At 46.0% G+C, this 17,310-nt stretch overlaps 1 protein-coding gene across 1 annotated transcript in view; it reads left to right on the top strand.

Moving 5' to 3' along the window:
* Nucleotides 1–14,628, top strand: part of PNPLA1 (patatin like domain 1, omega-hydroxyceramide transacylase) — a 43,153-nt gene extending 28,525 nt beyond the window's left edge. Inside the window, exons 6-10 of the mRNA XM_074332861.2 lie at nt 5,097–5,675; nt 7,983–8,061; nt 9,242–9,367; nt 12,507–12,612; nt 14,249–14,628. Of these exons, the coding sequence (XP_074188962.2) occupies nt 5,097–5,675; nt 7,983–8,061; nt 9,242–9,367; nt 12,507–12,612; nt 14,249–14,299 (941 nt within the window). The 3' untranslated portion in view covers nt 14,300–14,628. The remainder of the gene's footprint in view (nt 1–5,096; nt 5,676–7,982; nt 8,062–9,241; nt 9,368–12,506; nt 12,613–14,248) is intronic.
* Nucleotides 14,629–17,310: the final 2,682 nt, after the last annotated feature.

The raw sequence follows: 17,310 nt of genomic DNA, 5'->3' as shown, positions 1-17,310 counted from the left end.
AGTGATGATGTAGGCTGGGGACTTGGAGTTTGGGGAATCCCCTGATTTGGGGCTCAGATCTTAGAGCAGATACCCATTCCCTGCCTCAGGCGCCCCTCTGTACCTCAGATTACAGCCTGGCTACCTGGCTACCTCCATACCAGTCTCTCCCCTAGAATTTTCCTTTCTCTTCCTCTCAGGGCAGGCTCTGGGGAGAGTTACGTAGTGGGTGGTTAAGCATCTGTGGTCTCCCCCATTTCTCAGTAGCCCCTTCTTCTACCCTTCCACCTCTGGGAGGACCCCGGTGCCTTCTAGCCCAATCCACCCTTCCAATCTTAGCCAATGTGGACTTTTCACAAGTATGAATGGCAGTCTTAAACCCAAGGATGAAACTCTAATAGTAGCATCTCAGACATCCATTCCTGAATTGGGACAGTGTATGGAGGATGGCAGGTTTTCCCAATGGGCATGGAGACACTCCAAGTCGGAACAGACACAACTTATAAGGGAGACAAAGTCTCCTGCTGGCTACCAGCTATTTTTGCTTCCTCTTCCCATTCACCGGTGTGTGCATGGCTTTCTCAGTGCAGGTCTCAGCTTCACCACCTAAATCTTCTTGGCTTTGGTTGGGCTGGATTTTTCTCGTGGCACCAGATGCGAGCAGGAGGTACTGACACATCCTGAATAATTGTGGTCGATGCCCAGAGCCACACTCTAAATTCTCATCTGTCATCAGGGAACAGAAAATGGGAGCCCACTCCAGCTCCCGCCCAACTGTTTTCTGGATGGGGGTCAGCTCTGGCAGGAAGCAGCACCCACAAGGTGTCACCCTCAACTCGCAACTCTCATCCTGGCTTCCTCTTTCTCCTCCCTCCTAAGGGCTCACATCCGCCTAGTTCCTCCTGCTGCCAGCAAGCTCCCTCTCCACTGGACGCCTCCCCTGGCAGCCGCCTTCTGCCGAAGGGAAGGGCATGCTTTCTGGTGTGCTTGAAAATCCACATTCCCCGTTCAGACATGTGGATGTGGGCGTTGAGTGAGGTTGGAGCTCAGAGGATGCCATGTTTCAAAATATCCATTTGGCATCCACACATGTCCACCCAAACCTACCTTCCTTCTTCTCTCCTTCCCTTCCTTCCTGCCATTCTTCCTTCTCTCTCACCCTTCCTCCCTCTCACAATGTAGTAAGTTTTCACACACACACACACACACACACACACACACACTCACCTGTGAAACAGCACCACAAGTGAGATAGTGAATAATCCATCAAAGTCCCAAAGTTTCTTCATGCCCCTCAGTGCACCTTCCCTCATCTACCCCCAATCCTCCCACCTTCCCTCATCTACCTCCAATCCCCTGGCAACCCCTGATCTATTTTCTGTCATTACAGGTTAATTGCATTTTCTAGAGTTTTTGATAAATAGAATCTTATAGTATGAACTTTTTTTGGTCTGCATTCTTTCACTCAGCATAATTATTCTGAGATTCTCCATGTTATTGCATGGTATAAAAAGTTCATTCCTTTTTACATGTCATTCCATCGTATGAATATACCACAGTTCATTTATCCGTTCACCTGTTAATGGACATTTAGCTTGCATCCACTTTGGGCTGTTATGAATAAAGCTGCTATAAACACTCATGCAGGCATCTTTGTGTGGACATATGCTTTCATTTTTCCTGGGTAAATACCTAGGAGTGGAATTAGATCATATGGTAGATTCTACGTGTGTGGTAAGTGAAATTACACATAATTATTATATTATATATAGTTGTATATAATATATGTAAACATAAAATTGTGATAAAAACACATAACATAAAATTTACCATCTTAACCATTTTTAAGTGTACAGTTCGGTACTGTTAAGCATATTTGCATTATTGTGCAGCTAACCTCCAGAAATTTTTCATCTTGCAAAACTGAAACTCTGCAGCCTTTAGCCAAGAAATCCCCATCTTCCTCTCCCCCTAGGCTCTGGCAGCCACCACTCTACTTTCTCTTTCTATGAGTTTGATTACTTTAGATACCTCATATAAGTGAGCATACAGTATTTGTCTTTTTGTGGTTAGTTTATTTCATTTATAATGTCCTCAAGGTTTATCCATGTTGTAGCATGTGACAGGATTTCCTTCCTTTTTAAGGAATAACACTCCAACATGTGTATAAACCATATTTTCTTTATCCGTTCATTATTCAGTGGACCTCGGGGTTGCTTCCACCTGTCGGTTATTGTGACTAATGCTGTAATGAACATGAGTGTGCAAATATCTCTTCGAGGTTCTATTTTCAATTCTTTTGGATCTATTCGGACTAAGACATAGACCCAGAATGCATGTTTAACTTTTTAAGAAATCACCATTGTTTTCCAAAGTGCTTGCACCATTTTACATTCTCACCACTAGTGTGTGAGAGTTTTAGTTTCCCCCAATTCTCACCAACACTTTTTAATTTTAGCCATTCTCATCGGTGTGTGGTGCTATCTTATTGTGGTTTTAATTTGCATTTCCCTAGTGAATAATGATGTTGAGCATCTTTTCATATGCTTACTAGTTGTCCAGATATCTTCTTTGGTAAAGTGTCTGTTCAACTCTTTTGCCCATTTCCCCCTAGACTTTTAATAAGCTTTATTTTTTAGAATAGTTCTGGATTTAGAGAAAAATATGCAAATAGTAAAGAGAGTTTCCATATATTCCACATCCAGATACAGATATACCTATTATTATGTCTCACATTTGTTAGATGTTATTGTTTGGTACATAGTATGGTATATCGTTTATAATTAATGAATTGATATTGACAAATTATTATTAACTAAAACCAATACTTTATTTAGATTTTCTTAGTTTTCACCTAATGTCCTTCTTCTGATCCAGGACCCCATCCAGGATACCACAACACATTAAGTGGTTATGTCTCTTTAGGCTCCTTTGTCGGTGACAGTTTCTCAGACTCTGTTTTTAATGGCCTTGGCAGCTTTTAGTACTGGTCAGATATCTTGTAGAATGTCCCTCAGTTGGGGGTTGTCTGACGTTCTTCTCATGATTAGACTGGGGTTATGGGTTTGGCGTAGGAAGATCACAGAGACCATTCTCATCACATTATATCAAGGGTACATGCTATCTACACGACATATCGCTGATGATGTTGACCTTGGTCACCTGGCTGCAGGGGTGTTTGTCAGGTTTCTCCACTGTAAAGTTACTTTCTCCCCTTTCTATACTGTGCTTTTTGGAAGGAAGTCACTACGTATAGACCACACTGAAAAAGAGGAATTATTCTCCATTTCCTAAGGGCAGGATGTCTACATAAGTTATTTGGCATTCTTCTGCACAGATGTGTCTTTTCTCTCCCATTTACTTACTTATTCAATCATTTGTTTATATATATGTATGGACTTACAGACACTTATTTTATACTTTGGGTTATTATTCAATCCTCCTTTATTTACTTTGTTACTCAAATTGTTCCAGCTTTGGTCACTGGGAGCTGTTTCAGTCGGCTCTTTTGCCCATTTAAAAAATTGAATTGTTCATTTTCTTCTTTAAAAGCATTTATATATTCTAGATAAATACCCCTTGTCAGAAATATTATTTGTAAATATTTTCTCCCAGTCTGTGATTTCTCTTACCGGTAACTTTTAAATCTACCCCAGTTTTACCTATTTTAGAAAACTTTTTAAGAAATCGCCATTGTTTTCCAAAGTGCTTTGCACCATTTTACATTCTCACCACTAGTGTGTGACAGTTTTAGTTTCCCCCAATTCTCACCAACACTTTTTAATTTTAGCCATTCTCATAGGTGTGTGGTGCTATCTTATTGTGGTTTTAATTTGCATTTCCCTAGTGAATAATGATGTTGAGGTCCCCTGTCCCTGTCACCTGACTCAATCCTGGCCCCTCTCTCTTCTCACTCTGCATTTCCTCTCTAGGCAATCTCCTCCACAGCTACCATCCGACTCTGGTTACTCTCCATAGGTGGGGCTCTCAAATATATGTCTCTAACTCTCATCTCTTCTCTGAGATTCAAATCCATAGACTCAACTGCCCACTTGTCATCTGTCCTTGGACATCTCCAAAGCCCCATAAACTCAACATGTCCCCAAACAAGCTTATAAGCTGTGTTCTCCCCACTCTCCCACAGACCTTCCCCTCCCATGGTCACATTTTCAGCAAATGGCACCAGCGTCCATTCAATTCTGCCAACTTACCTCCCCTCACACCTCAGCCAATACACCAATTCTCATTCATTTTACCACCTAAGCAGAATCTTCTACTTTCTATCTCCTTCCAGGTGCAATCCCCAAACACCTGTCTGCAGCACCCTGACAGGTTTCCTTGGGTCCCCTGCGCCCTTGTTAATGAGTCTCCACACAGCATCCAGTGATCTTGTCAAAATCAGAGTCTGGCCAGCACTCCCTTGCCTATAAATCTTCATGGTCTCCATGGAAACCAAGAGTCCTCAATGCTGCCTTTGAGCCCTTGCGTGACCTTGGCCTCCTCAGCCCCATCTCCCATCCCAGTGCCCCAACCCCTGTTCCAGCCACACTACCTTTCAGGCCCTAAACACCCTGGTGCTTCTTCGAACGTGCGGCCTTTGTGTGTGCTGTTCCCTCTGCCTGAAATGTTCTTCCCCATCCCATTCTGACCATCCCCTGGACCACTCGCCCCTCAGATCTCAGCTCAAGTGTCACTTCCTCAGGAAATCCTCCCAGTTAAGTCCTCTCTGCTTTCCTCTTTTCTAGTACCATGTTCCTCTCTTGCCTAGCACTTGTCTTGGTTAAAACTTGAGATTTTTTTGGGTGGTCAGTGGCTGCCCCCACACTGGACTGTAAGCTCCAAGAGGCCAGGAGCCATCACACCTGTTTTTGGCCCCTTTACCTCCTCAGAGCCTGGTATAATGTCTGGCATGTATAGATGCTCAATACATATACATGAATCAGTGAATTAATATACAATCAAATAATCAATGTACATTCAAGTAAATAAAGAAAGGCCATTGATAAGCCCTATTCTTGTTCATGAAAATAATTTGGAAAACCATTTTTTTGCAAACACCATGCTGGCTCCAGGGGTTAGTAATGACACCTGTGACCTTGTGCTATTGTTTTTCCTAGATGCTGCTTACCTCAATTCTCCCTCCAAGAGAGTGATTTTCCCCCGGGTAGAGGTTTACTGCCAAATAGAACTCGCCCTTGGCAATGAGTGCCCTGAATATAGTCAACCAAACCTCCAAACAGAGCAGGCCAGTCTGGAAGAATCCACACAACCTCACACACAATGGGCGCCTGAAGGGGAAGGAAGCAGTGGCCGTGGTTCACCTGTGTCCCCACCTGTACAGGCACCTGAATCCACATGTGAGTGGCCTGTGGAGTCATCTCCTTCACCACCTGTGTCTTCACTGGAGCAGTCACCTGTATCGCCACCGGCCTCATCACCACCACATTCTCCAATGGACTTGCCACCTGTATCGCTCCCAGCTGTGCACTTACCACCCAGCTCAACACCTGTGTCTCCACAGCAGCAGGTACCACCCACTGGATCACCACCTAGATCCCTGCCCTCCCCATCATCTAAGTCACCCAGGCCGCCCCTGGGGCCTTCAGCTGTGGGGGCACTTCAAACATCGCCCCAGGGTTCTTCAGCATCACCGACACAGCCACCTGTGGAGGAACTGGGATCGGAACAGCCCGAAGGTACGGACACTCTGGCTTCTCGTGGCCTCCTCAGGTCTGGAGCCTCTCTGCAAATGCATAACAGCATGGTGGCTGGTAATCAGTGCTTTAGAGGGCTGCACTGGTGAAGTCCGCAGTTAGCTTGAGCAGCTCTACCTGTTACGTGGACAAGCACCACAAGAGACAGGCCCTTGACATTTGTTCATTTCTCTAGTCCAGTGATTCTCAAAGTGTGGTCCCCAGCTGGCTGCAGTAGCCTCACTGAGAGCTTGTCAGAAATGAGAGCTCTTGGCCCCGCCGCAGACGTGCTTCATCCCAAACTCGGGGGGTGGGACCCAGCTGTTGTGTTGTTTTTTTTCACAAGCCCTCCAGGTGATTCTTTTGCCTGCTCACATCTGAGAACTGCTGTTCGGTTTATTTTTATTGGGAAAGCCACTGTGCCAGGGCAGTGCTACTCAAAGGGTGGTCTGTGGCCCAGTGCCAACATCTTATTTGTTACTCGTTCACAATGAAATGAGTGCAGAAACTGAGAGTAAGCATTTAGAAATGTGTATAGCAACAAGATAGTGCCATGGTGTCCAAGAGTTTTCCTACTAATTCATTTATATTGTAGTCCACAAAAGTGCTAGTCCATGATGGATTGTAAATAAGATTTTTAAAAACTCATTCTTTGCTGCAGTTTGAGAAGCATGGTTGTAGGGGCTGCAAAGATGAACAGTTGTCAATCACTCACTGCCAGGAAATCTCCCCTCCAGCACAGGGGACGCCATGGGTACCAACCTCAAAAGTACAAGGTGAATTATTAAGTGTATATAACTGACAAAAACATGTTGGGGGTGTCCATGGAGAATGAGATCACTTCTTTCTGGGGGAATAGCAGGCATTGTGGAGGTGACAGGTACGTTGAAATATGCAGGATTTTGACAATCGTGGTCTATGTGATGGGACTAGATGGAGAAGAAAGAGCATTTCAGATTTTGTTTATTCTAGAAACTCAGGTGCACAGAAGGAAAGTGCAAGGTACATTCAGAATGAAGAAGATACCTGTTTGGCCACAGTAAATGGTCTGGGTAGGGGCAAAGGAAGAGGGCCCCACATGACGGAATGAAGCCAGGTTGCACGGTCCTTGTGGTCCAGCAGTCAAACTTCTATCGTTGTTACAGTAGCACCGACTAGCAAGATTTCCTTCTTTTCAGCTCTGTCCCAAGTCACGGTGACCCTTTCCTTGGAATAGGTTTACTTTCATTCTTTTGATTACAATGCAACAAAAATATAAGGACATTAAGAGTCAGAAAATGTGTCAAAGTGTTTCACATGCTCTCTTATCTCCTGTTAAATAAAATGCATTCATTTTATGTTATCACACCTGTACCTGAGGGTAGCCATCGTCAGAGGCCTGAGCCATCCTGGGCCCTGAGCTGGCGTTCCTCACTCATACTGGAGGTGGACAAAGGGTACAGGTCGCCCAGGGGTTCTCAACGGGTCGCGATTTTACTCCCAGGACACACTTGGTAATATCTGGAGACATTTTTGATTGTCACCTACTGGGTGACATCTAGTGAGTAGAGGCTAGAGATGACGCTACACATCCTACAACACACAGGACAGCCCTCCAAGGAAACATTACTGGGCCTGAAACCTCCCCCGGGCTTAGTGTTATCAGTCATTTTACTGATGCTCATATTGTTGGGGTGGGAGTGTTACAAAAAGTCCTTTTAAAAATCCATTTAAAAAAGGAACTGCAACTAGTCTGGGAGATCCACCAAGCTTCCAAACGAAAGAACTTCAGGTAGAGGAATCTAAGTATATTCTATATTATTTTTTACATGTATTACATAATTACATATTAATCTCCATATATTATAAATCCCCATACTCTGAAAACATGCAAAGAGCTTATGTAAGAACAATGCTCATAAAACTAATAATATTTTCTATTCCAACAACAAAAGAAAGACAGAAAGAAAGAAAGGAAGGAATAAAGAAAGAAAAGAGAAAAGCATTACATAAAGCAAGTGATGAAAGGTTCAGGCCCCTATGGGGATTTTTTCTGAAAACTTTCCCTAACACAGGTAGGTGCTTTTTGTGAGGGAATGGTTGATAATATTATATCAAGGGTCAGCATCAGTCTTTTTACAAATAGCACTGTCCTGGGTCTCAGTCAAATCCAACAACATGATTCCAGTCCTAACTATGAGAATTTGAGAATAAAAGAGTTCTTTACTCTTTCTAAACACTCTCACTTACTTCCTACTATCAAAAATGGCTAAGTACCCCTACCCCACCTTCTCTCACTCATGTCTCCTGTATTTTTACTTTTGGCCGTAGTTCCTCTCGCCTCCTCGAATCCAAAAAGCACCCTCCCAAAGGTTAACGTGAAGGAAACCACCAGCAAAGCTTATGCCATGTAAGTTTCTGCTTAATTGAGAACACATTCTTTCCTTTGTGGGGTGGGGGGCAGCTAAGCGACATTGTCCATCTCTTCAGCTGCCCTAGGATCCCTGGGACCCTTTTCTAGTTTGTGTGATTACCGTGCTCCCCTTCACATTTCATGAACTAGCCCCTCTTCTCTTTTCTTCACGGGGGTGATGTGTGGGAAAGGGGCCTCTTCATGCTGGCAGTGTCATTCTCCTCGGCGGCCTGCTGTGCACTGTGGGGAATGCGCCTTCTCTGAGTGCAGTGAGAGGATGTGTCACCTCCTCGTAGCTTACTCTCTGGCCACATCTCAGTTCAAGAGAGCAGCCAGGCACGCTACATCCTAGCCTTAGGTAGCCGCTACATGGTATGAACTGAGGGCCTCCTTTAATCCAAATAGTTTCCTACCAGCATGCTAAGGAGGCTAACTTTCCTATGTTGTCGATTATCCCCAGAAAATCTTTCTTACAATCTTACAATGCACATCAATTGTCTGGGTTATGTAACAGGTACTCCATTATTATCTTTGCAGTTGTTATGAGAGGGCCTGGGGAGCTCTATATTTTTAAGTTCCCTGGGATCACATTACCCAGGCTCCCTTACTAGATGGATGCCAGGTGGGTTAGCCAGGGGAAGGCACCAGCAGGAGATCAGAGTGGGGGTCAAGGATATTTCTGCTCTCTGACCTCATCACTTCCTGTCCTGGGGCAGCTCTGGCAGTGGCTGGGTTTCTCTATGGCCACAGCCGCAGGGGTTGGGAGAGCAGTATCTTACTTTTGATATTCCCACTCCATATTATACCAAATATATTAAAATATATCTGCTTCTTCCATTAAGTATATTTTAATTCTAAAACTTTTGAAAGAGTTTGCATAAATTTCATAATTTTGTGCTTCGGCATAAATTATGCATTTTTCTCTTGATTTAAACTTCATTGCATTGACATATAACTGTATAAAAGTTTGAGTTTCAGTGGACTAGTTGGCATGATGTTACTCCAATCAATATTCATCGGTTACAAAATAAAGGTCTCTGGGGTCCGCTGGTGCTCAGCCAGGGCTGACAACCATGGCATTGGCGTGTCTGATACCTTCTGAGCTGGGACAGGGCCCTGACAGTGAAGGACACAGGACAGGCCACTAACAAACCACCTACTTTGTCTCTTTGCCCAGGGCGAGCCCTGCTGAAGACTCCAATTGGGTGAGCAAGGTGTTCAAGAAGAACAAACAAAAGACAAGTGGCACCAGAAAAGGCTTCCCCAAACATCCAAGATCCAAAAAGCCAGCCAGCAAAATGCAGTGAGCATGACTAATGTTTCTGAATTCCACAGGGAAGACCAACTTTGGGAACAGTCTGCAGGAAAATCACAAGGGATGGGGTGGGGTGGGGTGGGGTGGGAGTCAGGAGCTGGGCTTTGGAATCAGACGTGCCAGACATAAAATCCCCGCTCTGCCACAGTCTCACTCAGTGAGCACGCTTAGGACACGTGGTGTCCCTGAGTCTCTGTTTCCTGATCTGTCAAATAGGGATAAGACCAACTCCTAAGGTTGTTGTGAGCGTTTAATGAAGTCAGCTGTGTAAATTGCTTCGCAGGGTGCAAGAGGTGTAACGGCACTCAATACTTAGTAGGTATCGTGGTTATGGAACTCCCAGAGGTTGAGTGGTGAACTCTCAGCTTCTGAATACAACAGTTCTAGAAAACCCAACTAGACAGGTGGGTGCCCAGTTAACCCTCCACACGTAGAGCTCCTAGCTGTGCCCACCCTATGCCTAAAAGCCCTAATCAAACCAACGTAGGCCTGCTTCTTATCCTTTTCACTGTATTATGTTGTCATTGATTTAATCACTCAACCTTCAGGTATCAGACACACCTACTAAATGCTTAGCACTCTTCTGGGTTCTGGGGAACTCAAAGATGAATTAAATTCGATCCCCAACTTTCAAGAGTTTATCCCAAACTGAACTGCAGACCAAAGATAAGAATAAAACCTATGAATCTGATGAACTGTGAGCCCCATATAAACCAAGCCTTACTTTTTTTCTTAATTGAGCCATAATATTGTTAAAAGCACATGCATACATACACACACGCTTGCAAATCCAACATGCCAGCCTCAAACACAAACCAAGCAGGGTATCATCTACAATTTTTTGCTGGGTTATCAAAGTAGTCTCCAAGTGGAACAGACCCTCGCAGCTATTTAATTTGCTTTAAGCCTTTCTTGGTCAGAAAAATCCCTAAGTCATTCTAAGGGACATCCTTCCGGCTTGCTCCTGTCCTGGATGGGGGTCCTTGGGTAGATAGAGGGATGTAGTAGGTGGGTGAGGGTCGAAGTTCAGCCTGGCAGCCACAGACCCACTTCAGAGTCTGGGCAAGTAGGTACTTGGTGGGTGGCGGGAAGCAGTGTGGTGGGGAGGAGATTCTCGGGGCTGCTCCAGGAAGTGGGGGAGACCCACATGTCACTTTCTGGATTGAAGGATGGGTGAGGAGGGTGCAGGACCCAGCAGGCAATTGGCGGTCCCTGGTGGTCACTGGGTCAGTGCAGCCGGGGATTAGCCTCACTTTCACTGTTCCTTGGTGTCTAGTCCCAAGATTTCCCTGACCTTTCAGCTCAGGGTCAAGTTTGGTCATGAGAAGGTAGGTAGGTCTGCAGTGGGGTGGGGAGGCTCCCTGGCTGGGAGTGCCATCTGGGAGCCCGGCGCCGACTCAGGTCCCTTGGTTCCCCGGCCAGGCTGCTTCCCATACAAAAGAGAAGTGGAAACTCTGCAATTCAGCCAGAGCTACCTTGGTTGATAAACTTCTAGGAATCAAGGTGCTTTATAAAAAAGCAGGCTGTGATAAAAACAAACAAAACAACATTCATAAACTGTGAGAGACACTGTTGTCGGTGGGTCACATGTCCTGTTCTGTCTGCGGTGCTCCTTTATAGAAAGGATTGTGAAACTGCCTGGAGGTGATTTACTGATTGGTGATCTTAAGCAATTCCATACGGATTTACTGCTTCAAGCATCAAAAACCAGAGTAGGGGGCAGAAAAGAAAAGCTCAAAAATGTTAAGCATAGAGAAGGAGCAGTGATCCAGAAAGAGGAGAAATCTGCTCATTTCCTCCCAAAGTACAGTCACAAGGGACACTCACATCCATGGGCTAGTCCTGTGTAAATTCCTGGTCCCCAGCTGATACCCTCCCAACGAAGACGAGAGAGGCTAAAATATATGAAGCTACAGGGTAGATGTTCCATACATCATTAATCTGTGTGTGTGTGTGTGTGTGTGTGTGTGTGTGTGTGTGTGTGTGTGTGTGTTTTAAATCAGATGTTCAGATTCATACTCTAATGTGTGGGTTATATTAGTCCATTATCGCTGCTATGATTATGCTGCATAACAAACAACCCTCCCTACCCTAAATCTCAGTGCATTACAAAACAAACATTTGTTTTTGTCTTACATAAGTCTGTGAGTTGGATGGAATAGCACTGCTTAGGCTACAAGCTGGGGTCAAGTCTGCTCCCTGGCCCTTTCATTCCAGGACCTGCCGTTCTGCCAGATCTGCTCTTGTCTGGAGCATGGCTAGATACATGTATCAGCACAGCTTTCCTCTGCTAATCTTGTCTCTCTCTCTCCTCCAATAAGAATTCAGTGGTCACCTGACTCGGGTTGTGTAACTAGCCTCAAAGTGGAAAGACAGATGGAGAAATTGAGAGACTGGAGGAGGTCCACCTTGCTATTGCCACTCAGATCCCCCTGATTACTACCACGTCTGTCAGACTCCTCAAAATGCCACCACTTGAGAGCCCCTCCTTTGATTTACTATGGAATTTCTACCTATTGAAATGTGAATGTAATAATAATAGCTGGAACTTATATAGTAGTTACCATGTTCTCAGCACTGTGGTACAGAAAGGTTAAGTAACATGCCCAAAGTCACACAGTTGGTAGGTGGCAAAGGTAGGATCTGAATCCAGGTTGTCTGTCACCAGCATCTTGATGCTGACCACAAAGCAATACAGCCACCCAGGGTAGCCACCCAGAGCTGGATTGAGAGTCGGAAGTCATAGGGTCTAGTCCTAGTTTCTCCATTTGGGCAGCAAGAGGCCTAGGGTACACTTGGAGGTGCTTAGGGAGACATGGCAGGGTGTAGGTCAGGATGCCACGCTAACGAGGTTGGACTTCGCCTTTAGGGCTGGGGAGTCATCACAGGGTTTAAACAACAGAATGACACAGTCAGATTCGAAAATTACCCAGGAATATGCAAATTCATATCCCAACATTTCTCTGAGGTGGGCTCAGTAGGTGTCTTCCTACAATTGCCCAGAGAGGGCAAGTGACTTGCCCAGGGTCACACAGCAGGAGGAGGAGGGTTTGGAACTCAGGTCTTCCCATCCCCAGATTTTGTCTCCTTTCTCCTCACATGTGCTTCCTTGGCTTCTCACATCCAGGTCTGCTCCCTACCCACTCAACTTCTCTCTGCTCTCCACTTCTGAGACTGTTTGGGTCACCTACAGGCCTCATCCCAGCCGGATCCAGGAATACAGCTGTCCTGAGGTGTGGAACTCCCCAGGGGGGCTCTGGAGGCCTGATACTGTCCCAGGATGCTATGGTGACCCCTGAGCACCAGCAACCCAGCTTTCTTTCTGCCCCCACCGGCCTCTTCCTCGTCACAGTCAAGGCCAACACTAGCCTGTGTAGTGCCTTGTGCACTAAGAAAACAGCACCCCTTCCTTGAGAACTTGACTGCCAGCTGCTGGAAGATTGTCATAATACACTGATTTTGTTAGAACTGCTAACTGCTGGAGATCTGTATGAAGGACAGATGAGGCGTGATCCAAAACTATGGTGTTTAAATTTAAAAAAAAAAAATTACAGTAAAAGACATTGCCATTAATCCCCCTCAAAACACTCCCCCTCACTTTGAACACACTTATCCCATCATTCTTGCCACTTTCTGAAGCGGTTCTGGAAGTCCTCTTTCGTGAGTGTCTTCGGTTGTACTGTCATGACTGCCTCGATGTCCTGAATCGATTCAAAACATTTACCTTTCATGGTCATTTTGACTTTGGGAAAGAGCCAGAAGTCACACGATGCCAGATCTGGTGAATAAGATGGATGAGGACACACCGTAATGTTTTTATTTGACAGATAATGCTGTACCAGAAGTGATGTGTGACATGGTGCCTTTTCGTTGTGATCACAAAACACAGTGAATGCTGCTGATGAGTGCCACCCAACGGAAAGGCAGGGATCTCCAATATGGGAAGCAGCGCATCAAACCTTAGTAACAGTGTGTGACTAGTTTCAACTTGTTTAGTGCAGTCAATTGGGTGTGAGCTATGGTTGAGAGAAAGTGTGTTTTAAAGTTGCCATCAATCATCCTCCATCATGACAACACTCCATGTCACACATCACTTCTGGTCGGGCAATTTCTGTCAAATAAAAACATTACGGTGTGTCCTCATCCACCTTATTCACCGGATCTGGCACCATGCAACTTCTGGCTCTTCCTCAAAGTCAAAATGATTCAGGACATTGAGGCAGCCATGACAGTGCAACTAAAGACACTCACGAAAGAGGACTTCCAGAACTGCTTCAGAAAGTGGCAAGAATGATGGGATAAGTGTGTTTGAAGCGAGGGGCAGTATTTTGAGGGGGAATTATTGGCAATGTATCTTTTACTGTAATAAATTTCTTTTATTTAAACATTCACTGTTTTGTTTGATCACACCTCACACAAAGCTACTAAACTGTACAAATAACATACGACAGAAGTGTGTCCATGGGTGCCTACTCCTTTGTACTGGCAGTGTATCCATGTACAGTGTGCAACCTGCATGACTGTACTAGGCACTCTGGAGGCCATTCCACCTCTTTCCCCTTCCTGAAAACCCAAATAATAACCAGAGTTTTGTCAACCAAATAATGTTTCGAACACTCTTTTATCAACTCCTGCTCTGCAATGGAAATCTCCATTTGCAAAAGCCCCTCGTATAATAAAGCAAACCTTCTAACTGGCTTTTGTTATAAATCGAGATTTCCAACTTTGATGCCTTGGGTTGTTGGCTATGCCGGGGCCTGGTGACTGCCCAAGGGGAACGAAGCTGTGAGGAATGTTCTCAGTGGAAACAAGGGGAGGCAAGTCCTAGCTGAGGAACTTAGAAGTGATGAATCTGTGTCCTTTCTCTAGGAAGCTGTGAGCCGAGAGAGAAAACTTGAGCTGGAACAGGAAAGAACCTGATGACCCCGAGGCCGCACCTTCTCCCCACTGTTCTCAGATGTCCTCCCCTTACCCTTGGCCTTTTGGGGACCAGAGTGATACCCACTACCAAGCCTGTTGGTGTAGAGGGTCCTGCTTCCTCCAGGCAAGCGCCTCCTTGTCTAAACACCCTCTCAGCTTCCCTGTGGTCCCTGCAACCCTTCCATTACTCTGCAGTGGACAGACAGATGGACGGGGATGGACATCATCACAGACTGGAACTGAAGAGCATGCAGCACAGCCCCGTCCTGGCTGGCTGGGCTCTGGGCCTTCCTCCCAACCCCAGCCTGAGTTTGCGTCTTTGAGATGGACCAAATGGATCCTAGCCCACAGGGCAAAATCTGGGGGAAGGGGATGGGGGTGGGGTGGGGTGTTAGGCAGGGCTGAGCCATGGACACACTTCCCTGTTTCCTGTGGTGTCAAGAGACCAGTACTTCTTCTGCTTTGTTTTTAATTCACAGAGCATATGAAAGGCTCCACTGGAAACCACTGACTGCCTCAGCTGCTCACTGGAATCCCCTGGTGGAGTTGATTGGCATGCAGCCTTTAAGAGCTCCCCAGGGCTTACGTGGTGTAGCTGTGTTGAGCTGGCCGCCAGGGACTTCCCTGAGTCCTGATGTGGCTGGAGAGGAAATGGGAGGCCAGCCATCCCTGACCCTCCCCTCCCCCAGCCCAAATGAGGGCAGACTGCTGTTCACACCAAAGTGAAAATGCTCCACGAAAAAGACACCTTCCGCCTCAATATGTCCAGCCTATCCAGAAAACAATAGCCCCTCTGCTCCCCATGTGCGTGACCTCCAGCCTCTGCCAGGCCCAGCAGTAAGGAAGCCCGAGCCCACAGGCCTCACGTGCATTTATTTAACAAACCCTGGAACGAATGCAAGACCCAGAGGACTGGGTGGAAGACAGCCCTGAACTGGGCGGGGGCGCCTGAGGACACGTCTGCAAATGTAGCCATGGAGGGTGGGGGGCTGTTATGGCAAGGAGGCCCCCTGGAGCGGTGGAGCCTAAGTTTAACAGGACCAAGTCAGGGAACAAGAGTCCATGCAAGCGCCCTTCAGAAGATTCTGCCTAGAAGAAACTAAGTGGGCCTTTGAGAGGCCTGAGCAGAATCAGATCTCAGGTGTGCTTGTACCCTCTACCTTCTCGTCTTCTGTGGCCACAGGAAGCGCCCTGGGGGTTCTGGAGTGGCTGTTTGCAGTCTGCTGTGTGCCCAGAGGCCAGGAACCAGGGGAGGGAGGGTTTCAGTCGTGCACAACTCAGGAATACATATGCCCTGGTGTGCCAGGGAGAATTGCACATGATATTAACTGTTGTTTTAACTGAAAGCCTGTATTTAGAGCCCAGATGCTCTTAGGTTACAGTTATAAGTATCTTTCATGCAGGGTGTCATGCGGGGTCTCTGGTCTCGCTCCCCACATAAGAACACAGGACATGGTGAGGCCAAACAGGAACACCAACGGAGCCATAGACAGGGGAGTCACACCACTATATTCTCTCTGGCGCCTGGGTTGGAGCCACAGGAAGTGGGAGCCACACGATCCGTAACCAGCCGTCTGCTTCTCAGACAACCAACCTCTCTTGCTAGCTGCAATCCACCATGCTAACTGCAATCCGCGCTTGCTAGCTCAGCCACCATCTTCTTGCTAGCCCCCATTTTTTTCTAGCGTAGCCATGGCAGTTATATTAGTGGCCAATGGCTCACTGGTTACAGCTGACGGCCAACTAGCCACAGCTGATGGCCATCCGATCACAGTTGATGGCCATTTACTACCTGAGCCAGCACCTTTCCACGTGAGGCCGAGAGCCTGGAAACTGCACTCCTGGCTCTGTCCCACAGTATCAATAAATCCCCTTGCGTATTTTACTTCATTTTGCTTAATTTCCCTTTTCCTTGAGATAATTAAGAGAATTGTTCTTGCATTGGTTCCAGGTTTGCCAGATAAAATAAAGGAGGCTTTGTGAAATTTTGAATTTCAGATAAACAATGAATAATTATTTAGTATAAGTATGTGCCCAGTAATGTAATTATTTGTTGTATATCTGAAATTGTCATTTAACTGGGCCATTCATACTTTTATTTGCTAACTTTGGCAACCCTAATTAGTTTCTTTCACCTTATGCCTTTTTTTTCTCAAACCAACACTAATGGATTGTTTTTCTGATGCAACAGTCACTGTGCTTTGAAATTGGGAGGACTTACTGGTGCCCAGGGCAAGGCCAGAGCTCTCTGGATTTCCAAACAAGCATGTCTAAATGACACCTACAGCCCAGCCCTCCCTGTAACCCCACTAACACCCTGAACCCAACCAGTTCTCCGCTGACCCCATTATCTCTGACTCACCCACTTAGCCTCCTGACTTCTCAGGGTTAGTAATTTGCTTAATTATGTCCTGATGTCACTTGTCCACCTTTTAAAAGCCTTTCAAAGCAGCAGTGTCTCCCACGCACCCTAGGGCTCTTGAAAGCCTCTGTGGTATGAATTGAGGGAGACCCACCCTCACCTGGTGTCCACTTCGCTATATTCCTATTGGCACAAAATTCCCATAGCCAGTGAGGTCCATTAGCATCCCAAGGGCAAAGATTACCTTCTACATCAGACTTGGCACATAGTAAGTGCTCGATAAATATTGAATAAATGAACCAATGGACTAGAAAATAATGGAGGGCACTAAAACAGGGGTTCTCAGAGCGGAGTCCTAGCCTGGTTCTGTCTATAGCTGGCTGTGTGACCTTGAACAAGGCACTGTCCCATCTGAGCCTTCACTTCCTCATCTGTGACAAGAGGATAATGATAGTGCCCTCTCCTGCCCTCCTCAGAGCATTACAGCGAGACTTCAAGGGTCGAGGAATGGAAACGTGGCTTGAAAACAAGCGAGCACAGAAAAGGGTCGCCTTCCCCAGGGAGCCACTGGAAGAACTCACTTGTTATCTGAGAGAGAGGAAAGGAAGCCTTCAATGCCTTTCAGTGAAGACTACATTTTCTAGACCCA

The sequence above is a fragment of the Rhinolophus sinicus genome, chromosome 2 (assembly GCF_057876585.1).
Source record: "Rhinolophus sinicus isolate RSI-liver-muscle chromosome 2, RSI-T2T, whole genome shotgun sequence".
Taxonomy (NCBI): Eukaryota; Metazoa; Chordata; class Mammalia; order Chiroptera; family Rhinolophidae; genus Rhinolophus; species Rhinolophus sinicus.
This window is presented reverse-complemented; position numbering and strand designations above follow the sequence as displayed.